General features: G+C 41.9%; 1 protein-coding gene across 1 annotated transcript in view; it reads left to right on the top strand.

Moving 5' to 3' along the window:
- cog6 (component of oligomeric golgi complex 6) overlaps positions 1-17,362 on the top strand; it is a 72,310-nt gene extending 54,948 nt beyond the window's left edge. Inside the window, exons 17-19 of the mRNA XM_056265974.1 lie at positions 5,550-5,603; positions 7,408-7,487; positions 16,696-17,362. Of these exons, the coding sequence (XP_056121949.1) occupies positions 5,550-5,603; positions 7,408-7,487; positions 16,696-16,843 (282 nt within the window). The 3' untranslated portion in view covers positions 16,844-17,362. The remainder of the gene's footprint in view (positions 1-5,549; positions 5,604-7,407; positions 7,488-16,695) is intronic.
- The last annotated feature ends 731 nt before the right edge of the window (positions 17,363-18,093 follow it).

Below are 18,093 nucleotides of genomic sequence, written 5' to 3'. Positions count from 1 at the left end.
TTCAGAACTCTTAAAATTGTAAAAAAAAAAATCTGTTTATGTTCCTGTTAAAAAAATGTCTCCGTTCCTAATACCGTTTCAAAGCCCTGATATTCTGGCAGTTATTTATTTTAAAGGGATACTCCACCAGTTTTTCTTATTAAACTATGTTATTCCCTTAACTAAGACGAGTTGATACATACCTCTCTCGTCTCAGTGCGTGCACTATATCGCTCTGTATTGCCGCAAAACTATGTTAGCACTTAGCTTAGCCCATGCATTAAATATGGGCCAAGCAGAGAAGCGACCAAACACTTCCACGTTTTCCCTATGTAAACACAGTTACTCGAGTAGTGTAACTTGACCTGGGCTGGTGACACAAAATAAACCGTTGCGCTTTTCTAAGCGTTTAAAATTGATGACTATATTGTATGGCGGAATACCATAACAAGTGTCTTTGAGCACTTCGACTTGGCGCAATAATATCTTCACTCGTGAAAAGTCCCGGCTCCCGCTTCCTCTCCCCCTCCCTCTGACATTTCCGTCAATACAACCAATGTGACTTTTACCACCTGTGCTGTGCTATTAGCAAACTGCAGATCATTTGCAATGGCGGACTTTGTAGATGATTATGACTTCTTTGTAGAAGACCCAGAGCCATATCAGTTTGAACCCGAGTACACGGAGGAGGAATTAGCTCTTATGGACCGTGAGAGGCAAGAAAGATATGATCCAGAACAGACCGGAGCTGGCGAAAGACCACGGGCAAACAGCAATTGGTGGTGCAAGTGTGACTGTTGCGAACAGATGCCGACCGAAATTGAGAGCCTGTGCTGTTTAGAATGCCAACTAAGCTAACTAGCTTCCAACAACCTGTTACTTCGTCAACTCCGCTCGAACTACTACTACCGGCGCATGTCACGTTGGTTGTATTGACGGAAATGTCAGAGGGAGGGGGAGAGGAAGCGGGAGCCGGGACTTTTCACGAGTGAAGATATTATTGCGCCAAGTCGAAGTGCTCAAAAGCACTTGTTATGGTATTCCGCCATACAATATAGTCATCAATTTTAAACGCTTAGAAAAGCGCAACGGTTTATTTTGTGTCACCAGCCTAGGTCAAGTTACACTACTCGAGTAACTGTGTTTACATAGGGAAAACGTGGAAGTATTTGGTCGCTTCTCTGCTTGGCCCATATTTAATGCATGGGCTAAGCTAAGTGCTAACATAGTTTTGCGGCAATACAGAGCGATATAGTGCACGCACTGAGACGAGAGAGGTATGTATCAACTCGTCTTAGTTAAGGGAATAACATAGTTTAATAAGAAAAACTGGTGGAGTATCCCTTTAACAGTTGGATGTAAAATCAGGTCCGAAAAATCTACAGAGGAGTCCGGAAAAGTATGGCATTTTGAAATGAAAAATGTTTAGGAAACCTGGTTTTCTTTGAACTTTCCTTTGCAAAACACTATTTATGGCCATGTTTCCCCTTTTATATCACCTCCAACACAGTCACACACACACACACACACTAATAGCGCACATTACTTCCCTATTATCTTCTTTTCATTTTACATTTGAAATCTCTATTGTCTATTCCATCCCTTTAGACCTTATTACCATGGTTACCCTATGGTTAGAGGCTCATTAATCAAATCACAGAGCGTGGATGTTCAGGCAAATTCATCACATGGCAGGAAATGGCCTGAGATTGGAAAAGAACACAAAAATAAAGCTTATGCTGTAAACACGATTACCTGTACACATCTGTGTGCGCATCTGCAGATTGGACCAGGCAAATGATTTACCTTTTGTTTTGTTGTTGTTCATTAATGATGTGGCTTGGCACCGCTGAAAGCACTCAGCATCTCTTCTTACATCGTGTACTATATAAGGTGTATTGCAGACATTTAAGATCGCAGAAGATCTTGTAACAACAACATTATAGTCTTTCACTGTTGGCTCTTCTCCTTTTCAACCATTCTTCAAAGTTTCTTCTTTTGTGCTCCACAGAAGTATGTCGTATGAGTCGGTTCAGGAACTGAGATCCAGTTATTTTTTTGGAACTCATTCCAGATGTTTTTGTTTTTTGCACATTAAAAATACGACAGCGTAGTCCAATTCTCAAACCAATGGTCTCAATTCTCAAACTCAACAACTTTTAATTAGTTGTTGTTGTTTGTTTGTTTATTTATTCAATTATTTATTAATAATAAACCAGCAACCAGTGCAGACTGATTACTGAACAAATGACTCTGAGACAGTGACATCTATGACTAAGTTCTTTTAAATGAATCAAAACTGTACAGCTTTTCCAAATGATTCTTGTCTCGTATTTTTAATTACTAAAAAAATACAGTCCGACCAGTGTACGCTGATTCTTCTGCTAATGAACTGGCATGAATGATCCAGTTCTTTTTAATGAAAGAAAATGTACAGCGTGACTGATGTAGTCTGATTCTCAATAAATGACTCTTATGACTCGTTTGTTTTAGTGAGTCAGAAACATACAGCATAACCAGTGTTGCCAGATTACCAAATGAATGATTCTTCTGCCAGTTAACTTACACAAATGATCCAGTTCTTTTTAATTAATCAAAAACGCAACATTACCGGTGTAGTCCGATTCTCAAATTACTTTTATGACACTTTTTATTTATTTATCAGAAACATACAGTGGCCAGTGTAGTTAGATCCCAGAATGAATGATTCTTCTGCCAATGAACTGGCACTGATGATCCAGTTCTTTTTAATGAATCACTTGAAACAGCTACTGACTCACTAAATCGCAAATTATTCGTCATGACTTATAAAGCAAGAATTGTTGCCCTTTCATGTTGTTCCCACTGCTTTTTGATGCTTACTCTCGTTTATGGGTGTTTGAGCGGAGTAATTGTCAGGTGAAAAAGTTTCCAGTGAACTTGGCGACTCTTTCGGACATGTAGCGGCACTTTGAGCAAGGTGTTATATTACAGAAGACAGGCGAGAAAGCAAGAAGCATTGAAAGTAAGCACGTGTGTGTGTGTGGGTCTTGGCAGAGCACTGCAGTCTGGGCATTTCCACGCCTGTCCTCATCACACACCCCCGTAAAAGGCTGGCGTGTGACTAAGCGTCTCTGGACACCTGCTGTCCACAGCACAGGACACAACTGTCTCGCTTACTGCTTCAATGTCTTCTCTGTCCACTCAACGCTGGTAATTACGGCCCGTCTCGGCTTTATACGGCTCCTGCTGCTCACAACAGACGTGATTCATCAACCAGGCCCTCAAAAGCCAACTTTGTGTCTCATGACCATGGCATCATTTTAAAAACATTACCAACCTACAAATTGTATGTGCTAGAAAAAGACCACTAGACTGTATTAAGATCCTGTTGATGTTTGGCACTCATAATGAATCCTTGTACACTGGAATGATCCGTGTTATAATAAAAGCCATGATGAGGTTGTGCATTACAAGGATTCATATGTCTAAAACCGCCTTAATTGTGGTAAAAAAAAAAGTCATTGTGATGAATGATCTGAAAGGTCCATTGTTTATTGTCAGTAGTGTAGCAATGTTTGAAGCACAACTCAGAGCTCTCTGTTGGTGAACCCAGCAAATTCGCGTAAAAACTTGAACCTGTTGCGAAACCCGCATGGGTAAATGTTTCACCCTTATGCAAAATTCGCAATTGTGTGGATTGTTTGTAGCGACTAATTATAATTCATATAATATTTAGTCGATGTGCATTTACAGCTTTCTGTAAATTGGCTATTTTATAACGACTTTAAACGGCTCTCATCCAATCAAATTTTAGTCTACGGCTATCATAGGGGCTGTTTGCACGACACCAAACTTTTTATCCGTTTTGGCCGTTCGTATACACGACAACGGCGTTTCGGGTTTTAAAAACGGGTTTCAAAGTGCACGTTTTTGATAACGGTCTCCGTGTGAACAACATAAACGCGAATCTCTGAAGACGATGATGTCATGCATATGCGTATTACGTGTTCGGTCTATAGCGTTTCATCGCCATCTAGTGGCCTGGCAGCAGAACACAGCGTTTTTATTCGTTTTTGCGGATCCGTGCGAATGGGGATCGTTTTGACAATGGTGTCGTCTGTACGCGGAAAAACTCAAAGGAAAAACTTCTCCGTTTTAAGCATATCGTTGTCGTGTAAACGTACCCATAATCTCTACAAGCGTGTGAACATAAAGGATTCTGGGTACACAAGTTTGAGTTCATATCTGCTGCATTCAGTGCGTCAGAACTCAATTCATAATGCAACACCTAGCGACGTGCTGTTGCTGTTCAATTGCATTGTACAATAGATAGACCAACGCTACTTTTGCGTCATCGAAGGGTAACGCCCCTTTTTGGGGGAAAACAAACGGATTCCCCCGAGAACAGAACTCGCTCTAGATCTGCTAAGTTTCTTTAAAAATGGCACAAACATACACACTCTCTTTGCCGGCCGAGGACCGTGGCGGTATTTAAAGAAGCTACTGGATACGGGGTTACAGAGGTGTCCCTTTGAAATGGTCGAAAACTGGATTAATGACCCCACGTAGTGGCCAAATATGGACTATTCAGACATTTAACGTTACCACTATCTCGTGGAATCACCAAGTAAGTTACGTTAGCCTATTTTTTTTGTCATTAACACACTCACAGTATGACAAACTAGACGATGAGGCCATGTCACTTGGATCATATTTAACCTGATTTAAGCTATTGACTTAAGTTTTGTTGTCGACTAGCTATACTAGTTAGAAAGACGAAGCTGCTAGCAGCTAACGTTATGTGATTAGCTCTCACTAGGCACGCTAATTGGCTGTTAACTGATTTTACTGTTGAAATAGTGGCAGGCTAGGACTAAAGTGGTGTTAGTTCGTAGACTATAAGTTAGTATAGCTAGTCGACAACAAAACTGTCAATAGCTTAAATCAGGTTAAATATGATCCAAGTGACATGGCCTCATTGTCTAGTTTGTCATACTGTGAGTGTGTTAATGACAAAAAAAAATAGGCTAACGTAACTTACTTGGTGATTCCACGAGATAGTGGTAACGTTAGATGTCTGAATAGTCCATATTTGGCCACTACGTGGGGTCACTAATCCAGTTTTCGACCATTTAAAAGGGACACCTCTGTAACCCCTTATCCAGTAGCTTCTTTAAGTTTGTGCCATTTTTGCTATCAAGAAACTTAGTAGATCTAGAGTGAGTTCTGTTCTCAGGGGAATCCGTTTGTTTTCGCCTAAAAGGGGGCGTTACCCTTCGATGATGCAAAAGTAGCGTTGGTCTATGGTCAATAGATGTTCTTTTCTTAGACATATTTTTGTCCGTTTTCACTCCCATTCATTTTTTTTTTTTTTTTTAATCCATCTATTCAACAGTGTCACAAAGCAGCTACGAATTAGGTTGAAATGTGAAAACTCTCACTTCGTGTGTTTTCAAGCTGTCCTGTTGCACCTATTCCTTCTCTTTGTTTGTGTGTTGTATCTGTGCCACAGGCTGTTTCAGTTCACACAGCTGAAGGGAAGTAGTTGTGTGTCCTCCTCTCATGTTTTGCTGTGTTCTCCCTCTTAGGGTCCCTTGGCCAACCTCCCTGGCATGGACAGCACATCCTTAAAAACAGCAATGGTGAGGCCTGTTTCTCTCTCTTTATTAAAGTGCCCCTGTTATGCTATTTTAAAGTTTTCTAATTTTGTTTTCGAGGTCTCCGACAATAGGTTTAAATGCATCCAAGGTCAAAAACCCTTCAACCCACTTTGTATTGTTACAATGTCTTAAATATACTACAACACCTATTTTGTGTTAGTTATCATGGGGTTAAGTGACATGATAACTTAGCCCTCCCACCGCTTGGGATTTAAGAGATTATGGTTAACAATTAATTGATTCTTAATTTAAACAACGATCGATTATGCGAATTTATGTAAATTGACATCCCTAGACTTCAACGGTTCAGTGAAGGATCCCTCCTTTCTGAGAGCTTACTCATTACGTTACATTTATTCATTTAGCAGACGTCGGTAACACTTTACTTGAAGGGGTGTGCATAAGACTAACATGACACCTTCATAATCATGACATGACATATGTGATGAATATGAAGGAAGTTTTATGCGTGTTTGTGACAACTGTCATTAAGTGTCATTCACTCAATTATGACATTTTTAATGCAAATATGACATTGTTTGAGATGTCTTTGTTATGACACCTTGACATAAACCAATACATCATAACCTGTCAGTGTCTTTGTCATGACAACTTGACATTACTAAGACAACACAACCTGTCATAAACATGACATAGCAGATTAACTATCAAACTTAAGAAACCACTTGGCTTTACTGGTTAACATTACATTAAACTGTCAGGTTGGTTTTGACATTAGCTGTCATGAAGCCATTATAACTGTTTAATGACAAATTCAATTTGTACCACTGTAGTTGAGGTCACGACAAATATTCATGACACCGTTATAATGGCCTTATGACAGCCAATGTCAAAACCAACCACATGACAGTTTAACTTAATTTAATGTCAAGTTGTCATGACAAAGACACTGACAGGTTATGATGTATTGGTTTATGTCAAGGTGTCATAACAAAGACATCTTAAACAATGTCATATTTGCATTCAAAATGTCATTATTGAGCGAAAGACACTTAATGACAGTTGTCATAAACATGCATAAACCCTACTTCATATTCATCACATATGTCATGTCATGGTTATGAAGGTGTCATGTCAGTCTTATGTACACCCCTTCAAGTAAAGTGTTACCGACGCTTTTATCCAAAGCGACTTTGGATACTCTTCTCTGATTGGTCAAATGACCCAGTCTGTTTGTGATTGGTCGACGATACAGCCTGTTTTAGAAACCAAGCGCCCTTTACCATATCTGAGTTTCATATCTGATCTTCCTCAGCTCTTGTACACACAGGTAATCGCACCCTCATCCTTTTGGTGTGCTGAAAAGTTGATTTTGGGAGACAATTACTTTTATCTTTAAAACTCTGCAGACCTTTTACATTCTCAAACAGCTTTATTACACACTACATGAAAGATAATATCTGAAAACGCATAATAGGGCATAAAAGCGTTGAAGTTCTACTCGTACAGGACTAGCTTACCATTGGGAGGTCAGGTAGATTCATGTTTTCAGACGTACTTTGTGATTTGAATCCAGTCTGAATTGAAAACCGTTCTCACAGAACAAATTACATAGTGTTTTCACAGCTTTTCTGTCCATCAATCTTTTTTAGGTGAAATCACAGACACCCTTTGTTAATAATTGTAAATCAACAAATCCAATCCAGTCTGAATAGTGCTACCTAATGGTTTTAAAGGTGTGGTCTCATTTGCTAAAGTCAGCAACGTTATGTTTTTCTTTCCATTCCTGATGTGTCTAACAGTGTGTTATTTGTTTTACACACAGGTCCAGTTTGACCGTTACTTGGCCTCTCCTGATACACTTGTGATGCCGCAGCTCAACTTCCTGCTCAGTGCTGCTATCAAGTACGAGTCCGCTTGCATATCTCACACGCGTGTTGTCTATAATACAGCCATTTGCAAATAACATGAAGCATTACGTTTCAAAACATTACAATTGTTCTTACAATTTCTAGCTCAAGTTTAGTTATTCTTATTACTCAACCACAGCTGACCTAAACAAATAAGGTTTTGGCCCATAAAATGTATGGGGCCGTCAAGGCATTAGTGACGCATGACAGGTTTCTGGTGCGTTTGTCATGTTTCTTGGTGCTTTTAGCATCAGCACATCAGTGCGATGTTGCTATTTGAGCGGTAGAGAGGCGCACACATTGAGTCGCATTGTTACTGGGAAATGTAACCGGCTTGAGGAGCACTCACTGTCCCTCAGGTTAATGTTCTCTATTAATGGAGATGGACTCGTGCACGGGCTTGGCACAGCTAATTAGCTCCTGGTCCATTTCTCTCTCTCTTTCTCTCTCTCTATCTCTCCCACACATAAACACGCCGCACGTGACTCAACTCTGCGCTAGATACAAAGGCGAGCTAAATGGAGTTGGATCCATACGCACACACATAGATTTTGTTCACTTCAAAGGGATAAGTTCAACCAAATCTGAATATGTTGCCGTTATTTAATCTGCCTTGTGTCTGTTCAAACCTTAATGACTTTATTTTCTTTCTTCCCCCGTGCTTTCTTGTCTGATTCATATAGGAACTGTTATTTTGGGTCGGATCTTTTTAGTGAATTGCTTTATCCGAATCACAAAACGGTTCTGAAAGATTTGTTCACAAATCTGACTATCTATCTATCTATCTATCTATCTATCTATCTATCTATCTATCTATCTATCTATCTATCTATCTGTCTATCTGTCTATCTGTCTATCTGTCTATCTATCTATCTATCTATCTATCTATCTATCTATCTATCTATCTATCTATCTATCTATCTATCTATCTATCTGTCTATCTGTCTATCTGTCTATCTGCAAGCTAGAGCATAGGAGAAATGCAGAGAAAACTTTTTTTGGGTATATGTGTGTAAGTCAATTAGTTTAAGTGTGTGGGTAGTATTTTTGGTTGAACTGCTCCTTTTATAGGCCAAGCATTAATCTGACTTGATATTTATGGGAACACTTTACGGTAAGGGTACATGAATTATCACGAATTCATGTATAAATTCATGCATGAATTAGGCATTAATATCTCATGAATCATCAGGAACTAACACGAGTTCAACGTTTTTCATTCATGACTTTGTGGATGAACAACACCTTAATTAAAACATTAACTAAGATGAGTAGATCATCATGAATTATGATTTATTACGCATGATCATGATGTTTTCTTTGTTCACAAAAAAATGTGTCTTTACAATCCATTGTGGATAAAGCTACAGTTATGGTACATTAATCATGAACTCATGCATAAAAAAGCATTAATTCATGCATGCAGGACTACTCTTCGAATTATTAAAGACATATACAAAAATCCACATGACCTCATGCATGCATACAGGCTAGAACAGTATATCAATTAATGTGAGAACTGTTTTTCTGAATTATGATCCAAGTTTCCAAGCATGTTCATGTCTTCTTCATAGCCTGCAGGTAATTGGACAGACCCCAAAATAGACCAATCACAGCTCATAGCACATCAATTCTGTTGACATTCAAATACAGTAGTCATCATTAACTAAGCATAATCTTTTAATGACTTCATCATGTGTGTGGCCCCTCAACTAAAGTGGTGACTTGGTCCTTTGAAACACTGATGAACAATGTGCTATTAATGGTGGCATAACTGTGAAATGACATGAATATGAACATGAAAGTTCAAGCCTTTGCAAACAATGTACTGTGGGCACAAATGGACTTTAATCTTAACTTTACCGCTTTATTCTGAAACAGTATAAACCAGTGAAATCAACAGCAAGGGATGAGCTGAGAAGGAATTCAGTACATACACCATGAACTTTATTTGAAGTGCCTGTATATCTCTTTACAAAAATAAAACCATAAAGCTGTTTTACAAAAAAAGAAAGAAAAACAATTTTTTAGGTTGAGGAGTTTTATAAATATTTATTTATAAAACTCTATACATTAAAAGGTGACTCCTTAACCTAAAACATTTTTTTATTTCTTTTTTTGTAAAAGATTATGCTTAGTTAATGATGACTACTGTATTTGAATGTCAACAGAATTGATGTGCTATGAGCTGTGATTGGTCTATTTTGGGGTCTGTCCAATTACCTGCAGGCTATGAAGAAGACATGAACATGCTTGGAAACTCTGATCATAATTCAGAAAAACAGTAAAACAGTTCTCACATTAATTGATATACTGTTCTAGCCTGTATGCATGCATGAGGTCATGTGGATTTTTGTATATGTCTTTAATAATTCGAAGAGTAGTCTTGCATGCATGAATTAATGCTTTTTTATGCATGAGTTCATGATGATTCATGTGCCATAACTGTAGCTTTATCCACAATGGATAGTAAAGACACATTTTTTTTGTGAACAAAGAAAACATCATGATGATGCGTAATAAATCATAATTCATGATGATGTACTCATCTTAGTTAATGTTTTAATAAAGGTGTTGTTCATCCACAAAGTCATGAATGAAAAACGTTGAACTCGTGTTAGTTCCTGATGATTCATGAGATATTAATGCAGGAATTAATGCCTAATTCATGCATGAATTCATGATAATTCATATACCCTTACCGTAAATTGATGAAGGTTTACATGTAGATAAATTGCCCAATTATCTTTAAAACTGCAGTGTGTTCATATGTGTATCTGTACTGGTAGAAGTGCATCTGTAGAGGGCAGTGTTAGTCCTGAACTGAACCCAGATCAGTGTCTTGTGTAGCTCTACTGTCTTTGCTCACTCGACCAGCCATGGTCTGACCAGTTTATGTAGTTTTCAATTAAGGCCGATTCCTGTGTGATGCGTTTCCAGGAACCTAGATCAACAGAAGTACCCTCAAAACCAAAACAGCACCAAGTTATGGCTACCAGTGTTCCTAGAGTCATTTATCTATGGTGCTGTTTTGATTCACTTGGTTTGTTCAGTGACACAATGTAAAATGTGGTCGTCAGATTAACCTTGACTGGTTTATTTACCGCTCATATATTGTAAGTAGTTTTTAATTGCTACTAATTTTATTATTTTGGGAACACTTTACATTGTAGTGTCTGTCTAACATGATAATCAATCTATCTCTGTCTGTCTATCTATATCTATCTATCTAGTCTCTCTCTGTCTGTCAAGATTCAAATAGCTTTATTGGCATGGTGAAAGAAATCTTTACATTGCCAAAGCATTCATAACACTATACAATACAAACAAATAAATAAGTATATATATATATATATATATATATATATATATATAACAAAATAAAATAAAAATTAAAAAATTTACATGAAAATAAACATAGCAATAAAAATCTTCAATCTTCTAATATTTATATCAGTGTGTCTAGTCGTATAGTTGGTAGGTCTGTCCTGCCGGAGGCTCTTTCGTCGTGACAGGACCTCACACACCTGGCAGCCAGGTTTGAGCTCGCTGGGCTTTCTCCTCTACCAGGAGTGGGAGTTTGTCCATATTTGATTTTTGGTGGAAGTCTTTCTGGTGAGTTGTAAATACTGGGGATAGAAAGTGTCTATGTTTGTATATTTGGGGCAGGATGTCAAAAAGTGTAGCTCTGTTTCCACTTGATTCTCTGTGCAGTGAGGGCACTGTCGCTCTTCCTTCGGCAGCCAGGTGTGTGTGTGTGTGTGTGTGTGCAGTGAGGGCACTGTCGCTCTTCCTTCGGCAGCCAGGTGTGTGTGTGTGTGTGTGTGTGCAGTGAGGGCACTGTCGCTCTTCCTTCGGCAGCCAGGTGTGTGTGTGTGTGTGTGTGCAGTGAGGGCACTGTCGCTCTTCCTTCGGCAGCCAGGTGTGTGTGTGTGTGTGTGTGTGCAGTGAGGGCACTGTCGCTCTTCCTTCGGCAGCCAGGTGTGTGTGTGTGTGTGTGTGTGCAGTGAGGGCACTGTCGCTCTTCCTTCGGCAGCCAGGTGTGTGTGTGTGTGTGTGTGTGTGTGTGTGTGTGTGTGCAGTGAGGGCACAGTCGCTCTTCCTTCGGCAGCCAGGTGTGTGTGTGTGTGTGTGTGCAGTGAGGGCACAGTCGCTCTTCCTTCGGCAGCCAGGTGTGTGTGTGTGTGTGTGTGTGCAGTGAGGGCACAGTCGCTCTGCCTTCGGCAGCCAGGTGTGTGTGTGTGTGTGTGTGTGCAGTGAGGGCACTGTCGCTCTTCCTTCGGCAGCCAGGTGTGTGTGTGTGTGTGTGTGCAGTGAGGGCACAGTCGCTCTTCCTTCGGCAGCCAGGTGTGTGTGTGTGTGTGTGTGCAGTGAGGGCACAGTCGCTCTTCCTTCGGCAGCCAGGTGTGTGTGTGTGTGTGTGCAGTGAGGGCACAGTCGCTCTTCCTTCGGCAGCCAGGTGTGTGTGTGTGTGTGTGTGTGCAGTGAGGGCACAGTCGCTCTTCCTTCGGCAGCCAGGTGTGTGTGTGTGTGTGTGTGCAGTGAGGGCACTGTCGCTCTTCCTTCGGCAGCCAGGTGTGTGTGTGTGTGTGTGCAGTGAGGGCACAGTCGCTCTTCCTTCGGCAGCCAGGTGTGTGTGTGTGTGTGTGTGCAGTGAGGGCACAGTCGCTCCTTCTTCGGCAGCCAGGTGTGTGTGTGTGTGTGTGTGTGTGTGTGTGTGTGTGTGCAGTGTGGGCACAGTCGCTCTTCCTTCGGCAGCCAGGTGTGTGTGTGTGTGTGTGTGTGCAGTGAGGGCACAGTCGCTCTTCCTTCGGCAGCCAGGTGTGTGTGTGTGTGTGTGTGTGTGTGTGCAGTGAGGGCACAGACGCTCTTCCTTCGGCAGCCAGGTGTGTGTGTGTGTGTGTGTGTGCAGTGAGGGCACAGTCGCTCTTCCTTCGGCAGCCAGGTGTGTGTGTGTGTGTGTGTGTGTGCAGTGAGGGCACAGTCGCTCTGCCTTCGGCAGCCAGGTGTGTGTGTGTGTGTGTGTGTGTGTGTGCAGTGGGGGCACTGTCGCTCTTCCTTCGGCTGCCAGGTGTGTGTGTGTGTGTGTGTGCAGTGAGGGCACTGTCGCTCTTCCTTCGGCAGCCAGGTGTGTGTGTGTGTGTGTGTGTGCAGTGAGGGCACAGTCGCTCTTCCTTCGGCAGCCAGGTGTGTGTGTGTGTGAGTGTGTCTGTGTGCAGTGAGGGCACAGTCGCTCTTCCTTCGGCAGCCAGGTGTGTGTGTGTGTGTGTGCAGTGAGGGCACTGTCGCTCTTCCTTCGGCAGCCAGGTGTGTGTGTGTGTGTGTGTGTGTGTGTGTGTGCAGTGAGGGCACTGTCGCTCTTCCTTCGGCAGCCAGGTGTGTGTGTGTGTGTGTGTGTGTGTGTGTGTGCAGTGAGGGCACAGTCGCTCTTCCTTCGGCAGCCAGGTGTGTGTGTGTGTGTGTGTGTGCAGTGAGGGCACTGTCGCTCTTCCTTCGGCAGCCAGGTGTGTGTGTGTGTGTGTGTGTGTGTGTGTGCAGTGAGGGCACAGTCGCTCTTCCTTCGGCAGCCAGGTGTGTGTGTGTGTGTGTGTGTGTGTGTGTGTGTGTGTGTGTGCAGTGAGGGCACAGTCGCTCTTCCTTCGGCAGCCAGGTGTGTGTGTGTGTGTGTGTGTGTGTGTGTGTGTGTGTGTGCAGTGAGGGCACAGTCGCTCTTCCTTCGGCAGCCAGGTGTGTGTGTGTGTGTGCGCAGTGAGGGCACAGTCGCTCTTCCTTCGGCAGCCAGGTGTGTGTGTGTGTGTGTGTGTGTGTGCAGTGAGGGCACTGTCGCTCTTCCTTCGGCAGCCAGGTGTGTGTGTGTGTGTGTGTGTGTGTGTGTGTGTGTGTGCAGTGAGGGCACTGTCGCTCTTCCTTCGGCAGCCAGGTGTGTGTGTGTGTGTGTGTGGAGTGAGGGCACTGTCGCCCTTCCTTCGGCAGCCAGGTGTGTGTGTGTGTGTGTGTGCAGTGAGGGCACAGTCGCTCTTCCTTCGGCAGCCAGGTGTGTGTGTGTGTGTGTGTGTGTGCAGTGAGGGCACTGTCGCTCTTCCTTCGACAGCCAGGTGTGTGTGTGTGTGTGTGCGCAGTGAGGGCACTGTCGCTCTTCCTTCGGCAGCCAGGTGTGTGTGTGTGTGTGTGTGTGTGTGTGCAGTGAGGGCACTGTCGCTCTTCCTTCGACAGCCAGGTGTGTGTGTGTGTGTGTGTGCGCAGTGAGGGCACTGTCGCTCTTCCTTCGGCAGCCAGGTGTGTGTGTGTGTGTGTGTGTGCGCAGTGAGGGCACTGTCGCTCTTCCTTCGGCAGCCAGGTGTGTGTGTGTGTGTGTGTGTGTGTGTGTGCGCAGTGAGGGCACTGTCGCTCTTCCTTCGGCAGCCAGGTGTGTGTGTGTGTGTGTGTGTGTGCAGTGAGGGCACAGTCGCTCTTCCTTCGGCAGCCAGGTGTGTGTGTGTGTGTGTGTGCAGTGAGGGCACAGTCGCTCTTCCTTCGGCAGCCAGGTGTGTGTGTGTGTGTGTGTGTGTGTGCAGTGAGGGCACAGTCGCTCTTCCTTCGGCAGCCAGGTGTGTGTGTGTGTGTGTGTGTGCAGTGAGGGCACAGTCGCTCTTCCTTCGGCAGCCAGGTGTGTGTGTGTGTGTGTGTGTGTGCAGTGAGGGCACAGTCGCTCTTCCTTCGGCAGCCAGGTGTGTGTGTGTGTGTGTGTGTGTGTGTGTGCAGTGAGGGCACAGTCGCTCTTCCTTCGGCAGCCAGGTGTGTGTGTGTGTGTGTGTGTGTGCAGTGAGGGCACAGTCGCTCTTCCTTCGGCAGCCAGGTGTGTGTGTGTGTGTGTGTGTGTGCAGTGAGGGCACAGTCGCTCTTCCTTCGGCAGCCAGGTGTGTGTGTGTGTGTGTGTGTGCAGTGAGGGCACAGTCGCTCTTCCTTCGGCAGCCAGGTGTGTGTGTGTCTGCATGTCTCTATGCTCAGGACTTTCCTCAGTTTAGGGTCGCTCACTGTACTCGGGTATCCTGCCAATTCATATTTTCTGTGATGGGCCAAATAGCATTCCAGTTTACTCTGTTTGGCTGTTGCGTCTGTCCAATGTTAGAGGTATTTTTTCTTTGTGTTTTAATTATTTGGTTTGGTCTGGCTATGTTTTTATTGTCAGTTTGTGACAATATCTATTTATTTATTATAGTTTCTATCTCTATCTATCTATCTATCTATCTATCTATCTATCTCTGTCTAGCGTCTGTCTGTCTATCTATCTATCTATCTATCTATCTATCTATCTATCTCTGTCTAGCGTCTGTCTATCTATCTATCTATCTATCTATCTCTATCTATCTATCTATCTATCTATCTATCTATCTATCTATCTATCTATCTATCTATCTATCTATCTATCTATCTATCTATCTGTATATCTGTCTATCTAACTATCTGTCTATATCAATTCAAAATTGCTTTATTGGCATGACTATACATATTACAATATTGCCAAAGCTTGGAATACATCATTATATTATATCATTATATTATATATCCATCACGATCTATCTAGCGTCTGTCTGTCAATCTGTCTGTCTCTCTATCTCTAAATATCCATCTCTGTCTGTCTGGCTATCTATCTATCTCTCTATCTATCTAGCATATGTCAGTCTCTGTCTGTCTGTCTATCTATATGTATATGTCTGTCTGTCTGTCTGTCTGTCTGTCTGTCTATCTAACTATCTATCTCTCTCTCTCTATATATATAGCTCTGTCTGTCTATATATCTGTCTCCATCTATCTCTGTCTATCTATCTGTCTCTCTCTATGTAGCGTCTGCCTGTCTATCTATCTATCCAGCGTCTGTCTATCTGTCTGTCTGTCTATCTAACTAACTATCTGTCTGTCTATATATATAGCTCTGTCTGTCTCTATCTAGCGTCTGTGTCTGTCTGTCTGTCTATCTAACTAACTATCTGTCTGTCTGTCTATATATATATATATATATATATATATCATCTAGCGTCCATCTGTCTATCTATCTGACTGTATTTATCTCTATCTAGTATCTGTCTGTCTCTATCTATCTGTCTGTCTCTATCTATCTGTCTGTCTCTATCTATCTGTCTGTCTGTCTGTCTGTCTATCTATCTATCTATCAATATGTATACCTGTCTGTCTATCTATCTAACTATCTATCTGTCTGTCTAAAATATATATATATATAATCTAGTGTGTGTCTGTCTGTCTATCTATCCATCTATCTAACTAACTATCTGTCTGTCTATCTATCTATCTCTGTCTATCTATCTATCTATCTATCTAGCGTCTGTCTGTCTATATATCTGTCTCTGTCTGTCTATATATCTGTCTCTGTCTATCTGTCTCTATCTAGCGTCTGTCTGTCTATCTCTGTCTATCTATCTACCTATCTAACTTTTTGTCTGTCTATATCTATGTAGCGTCTGCCTGTCTATCTCCATCTATCTATCTAGCGTCTGTCTGTCTGTCTCTATCTCTCTGTCAGTCTATCTCTATCTAGCGTCTGTCTATTTGTCTATCTATCTATCTCTGCCTGTCTATCTATCTATCTAGCGTCTGTCTATATATCTGTCTCTATATATCTCTGTCTATCTATCTGTCCTCTCTATGTAGCGTCTGCCTGTCTATCTGTCTATCTATCTATCTATCTATCTATCTATCTATCTAGCGTCTGTCTATTTGTCTGTCTGTCTATCTAACTATCTATCTGTCTGTCTATTTATCTCTATTTAGTGTCTGTCTGTCTGTCTATTTATCTGTCTGTCTATCTATCTATCTCTGCTGTCTGTCTTTCTATCTATCTATCTTTTTGTCTGTCTATCTATCTATCTATCTCTCTATCTAGCGTCTGTCTGTCTATCTCTATCTAGCATCTATCTCTGTATGTCTGTCTATATATCTATCTATCTAGCGTCTGTCTGTCTCTATCCAGCTCGGTCTAGCTGGCTATCTATCTATTATGTCTGTCTGTCTGTCTAACTAGTTAAACTGTATAGAAAAAAATAATGTAATCACATATTAAATTCACTTTGTTAGTTCATATTTAATTACTATGCCAAAGTGGTGACATGGGTTCTGTGATATATGATTTAACCATTGTTTAATGTGTTAACTTAAATTGAATGTGTAAATTTAGCATATAATAATCCGAATAATTTTCTCTCTCTCAGGGAGCAGATCTTCAAACAGTCCACAGAGCTGGTGTTTCGTGCGTATGGAGAGGTGTATAAAGCGGTCACCAACCCTACAAATGCCTATAAAGACGCTGAGTCTGTCCTGCACAGATCTCCACAGCAGGTACAAACCCTGCTATCCTGAAATGTGCCACACAATACAAAATTGTAACAGGCAAGGATGTGATGCCCAACACACTCCGTGTCCTGGGACTGGCCACAAGACCATGTTCATGTACTCGTCAGGTGATGGGAGGGGTTTCTCACTGCGTACTAATAATTATGTGAAACAAAGACACTCCAGTGACAGCGAACATACAGAAACATATCGGTCTGGATTTCTCACATGTTGCTCTTTGGACGCTGCTTTTTGCCAGAGGAGAGGACCGCTCACGCTGAGAAAAAAAATATTATAATAATATCTTCTCCCCACGTCAATGGAGATCCCCACTAGCAGGCCTGAGGAAGCAAACTACAGACCATTCCATTGCTACACGCATATTCACATGCACTCAGATACACGTACAGTCATTGCATTACCTACACATGGGCTTTTTCTTTCCCCGCCACAGAGGCCTGGTGTGACTCAGCGTCGTCTGTAATCAGAATCAGTCTTCTCTTTAAAACATATTTGTCCTAAACTGCAATAAAATACTCAAAAGTTCATAGGTGTTTGTGTTACATTATTTTATCTCTATCTATCTATCTATCTATCTATCTATCTATCTATCTATCTATCTATCTATCTATCTATCTATCTATCTACCAACCTGTCTATCTATCTATCTATCTATCTATCTATCTATCTATCTATCTATCTATCTATCTATCTATCTATCTATCTATCTATCTATCTATCTATCTTCCTAACTATCTTTCTGTCTGTCTATCATCCATCTTCCATGTCATCAACCATGTCTGTCTGTGTCTATCCATCTGTCTGTCTGTCTGTCTGTCTGTCCCTTTGCTGTGTTCTCTTTTAAATCATATTTGTTTCTAAACAACATTAAAATGCACTCAGAAGTTCACAGGCTTGTGTGTCCCACTGTTTTTCCTTTCTCAGCCTCTTCTGAAAGAGGTAGTTAAATGAAATTTTGCGGCCACCCAGTGGAGAACTCGACCAATGGGGCGAAAGTCGAAGGCATTCTCTCAGACAATGGTGCTTTCATGTGAGCGGCCCAATGGCGAGTCACGCCATCCTTTAATTGCCGACAAAACGCCTGCCAGTGCTCGTTCCTCAACTAAATTTAGCAAAACGCTGAAAAACAGTGGAGAAAATAAAAGCAGTATTACTCAGACTATTAATAGAAGTTTGTACGGAATGGCAGACAGAATAGTATAGCCTCGCAGAAGCGCAGGGTGACAGATAAAGAGCGTCGGGGTGTGAGGAGACTA

Source organism: Rhinichthys klamathensis, unplaced genomic scaffold (assembly GCF_029890125.1).
Source record: "Rhinichthys klamathensis goyatoka isolate OS25496 unplaced genomic scaffold, OSU_Roscu_1.1 h1tg000243l_1, whole genome shotgun sequence".
NCBI classification, from domain to species: Eukaryota; Metazoa; Chordata; class Actinopteri; order Cypriniformes; family Leuciscidae; genus Rhinichthys; species Rhinichthys klamathensis.
Note: the sequence above shows the minus strand (reverse complement) of the source record. Positions and strands in the feature narration are given on the sequence as shown.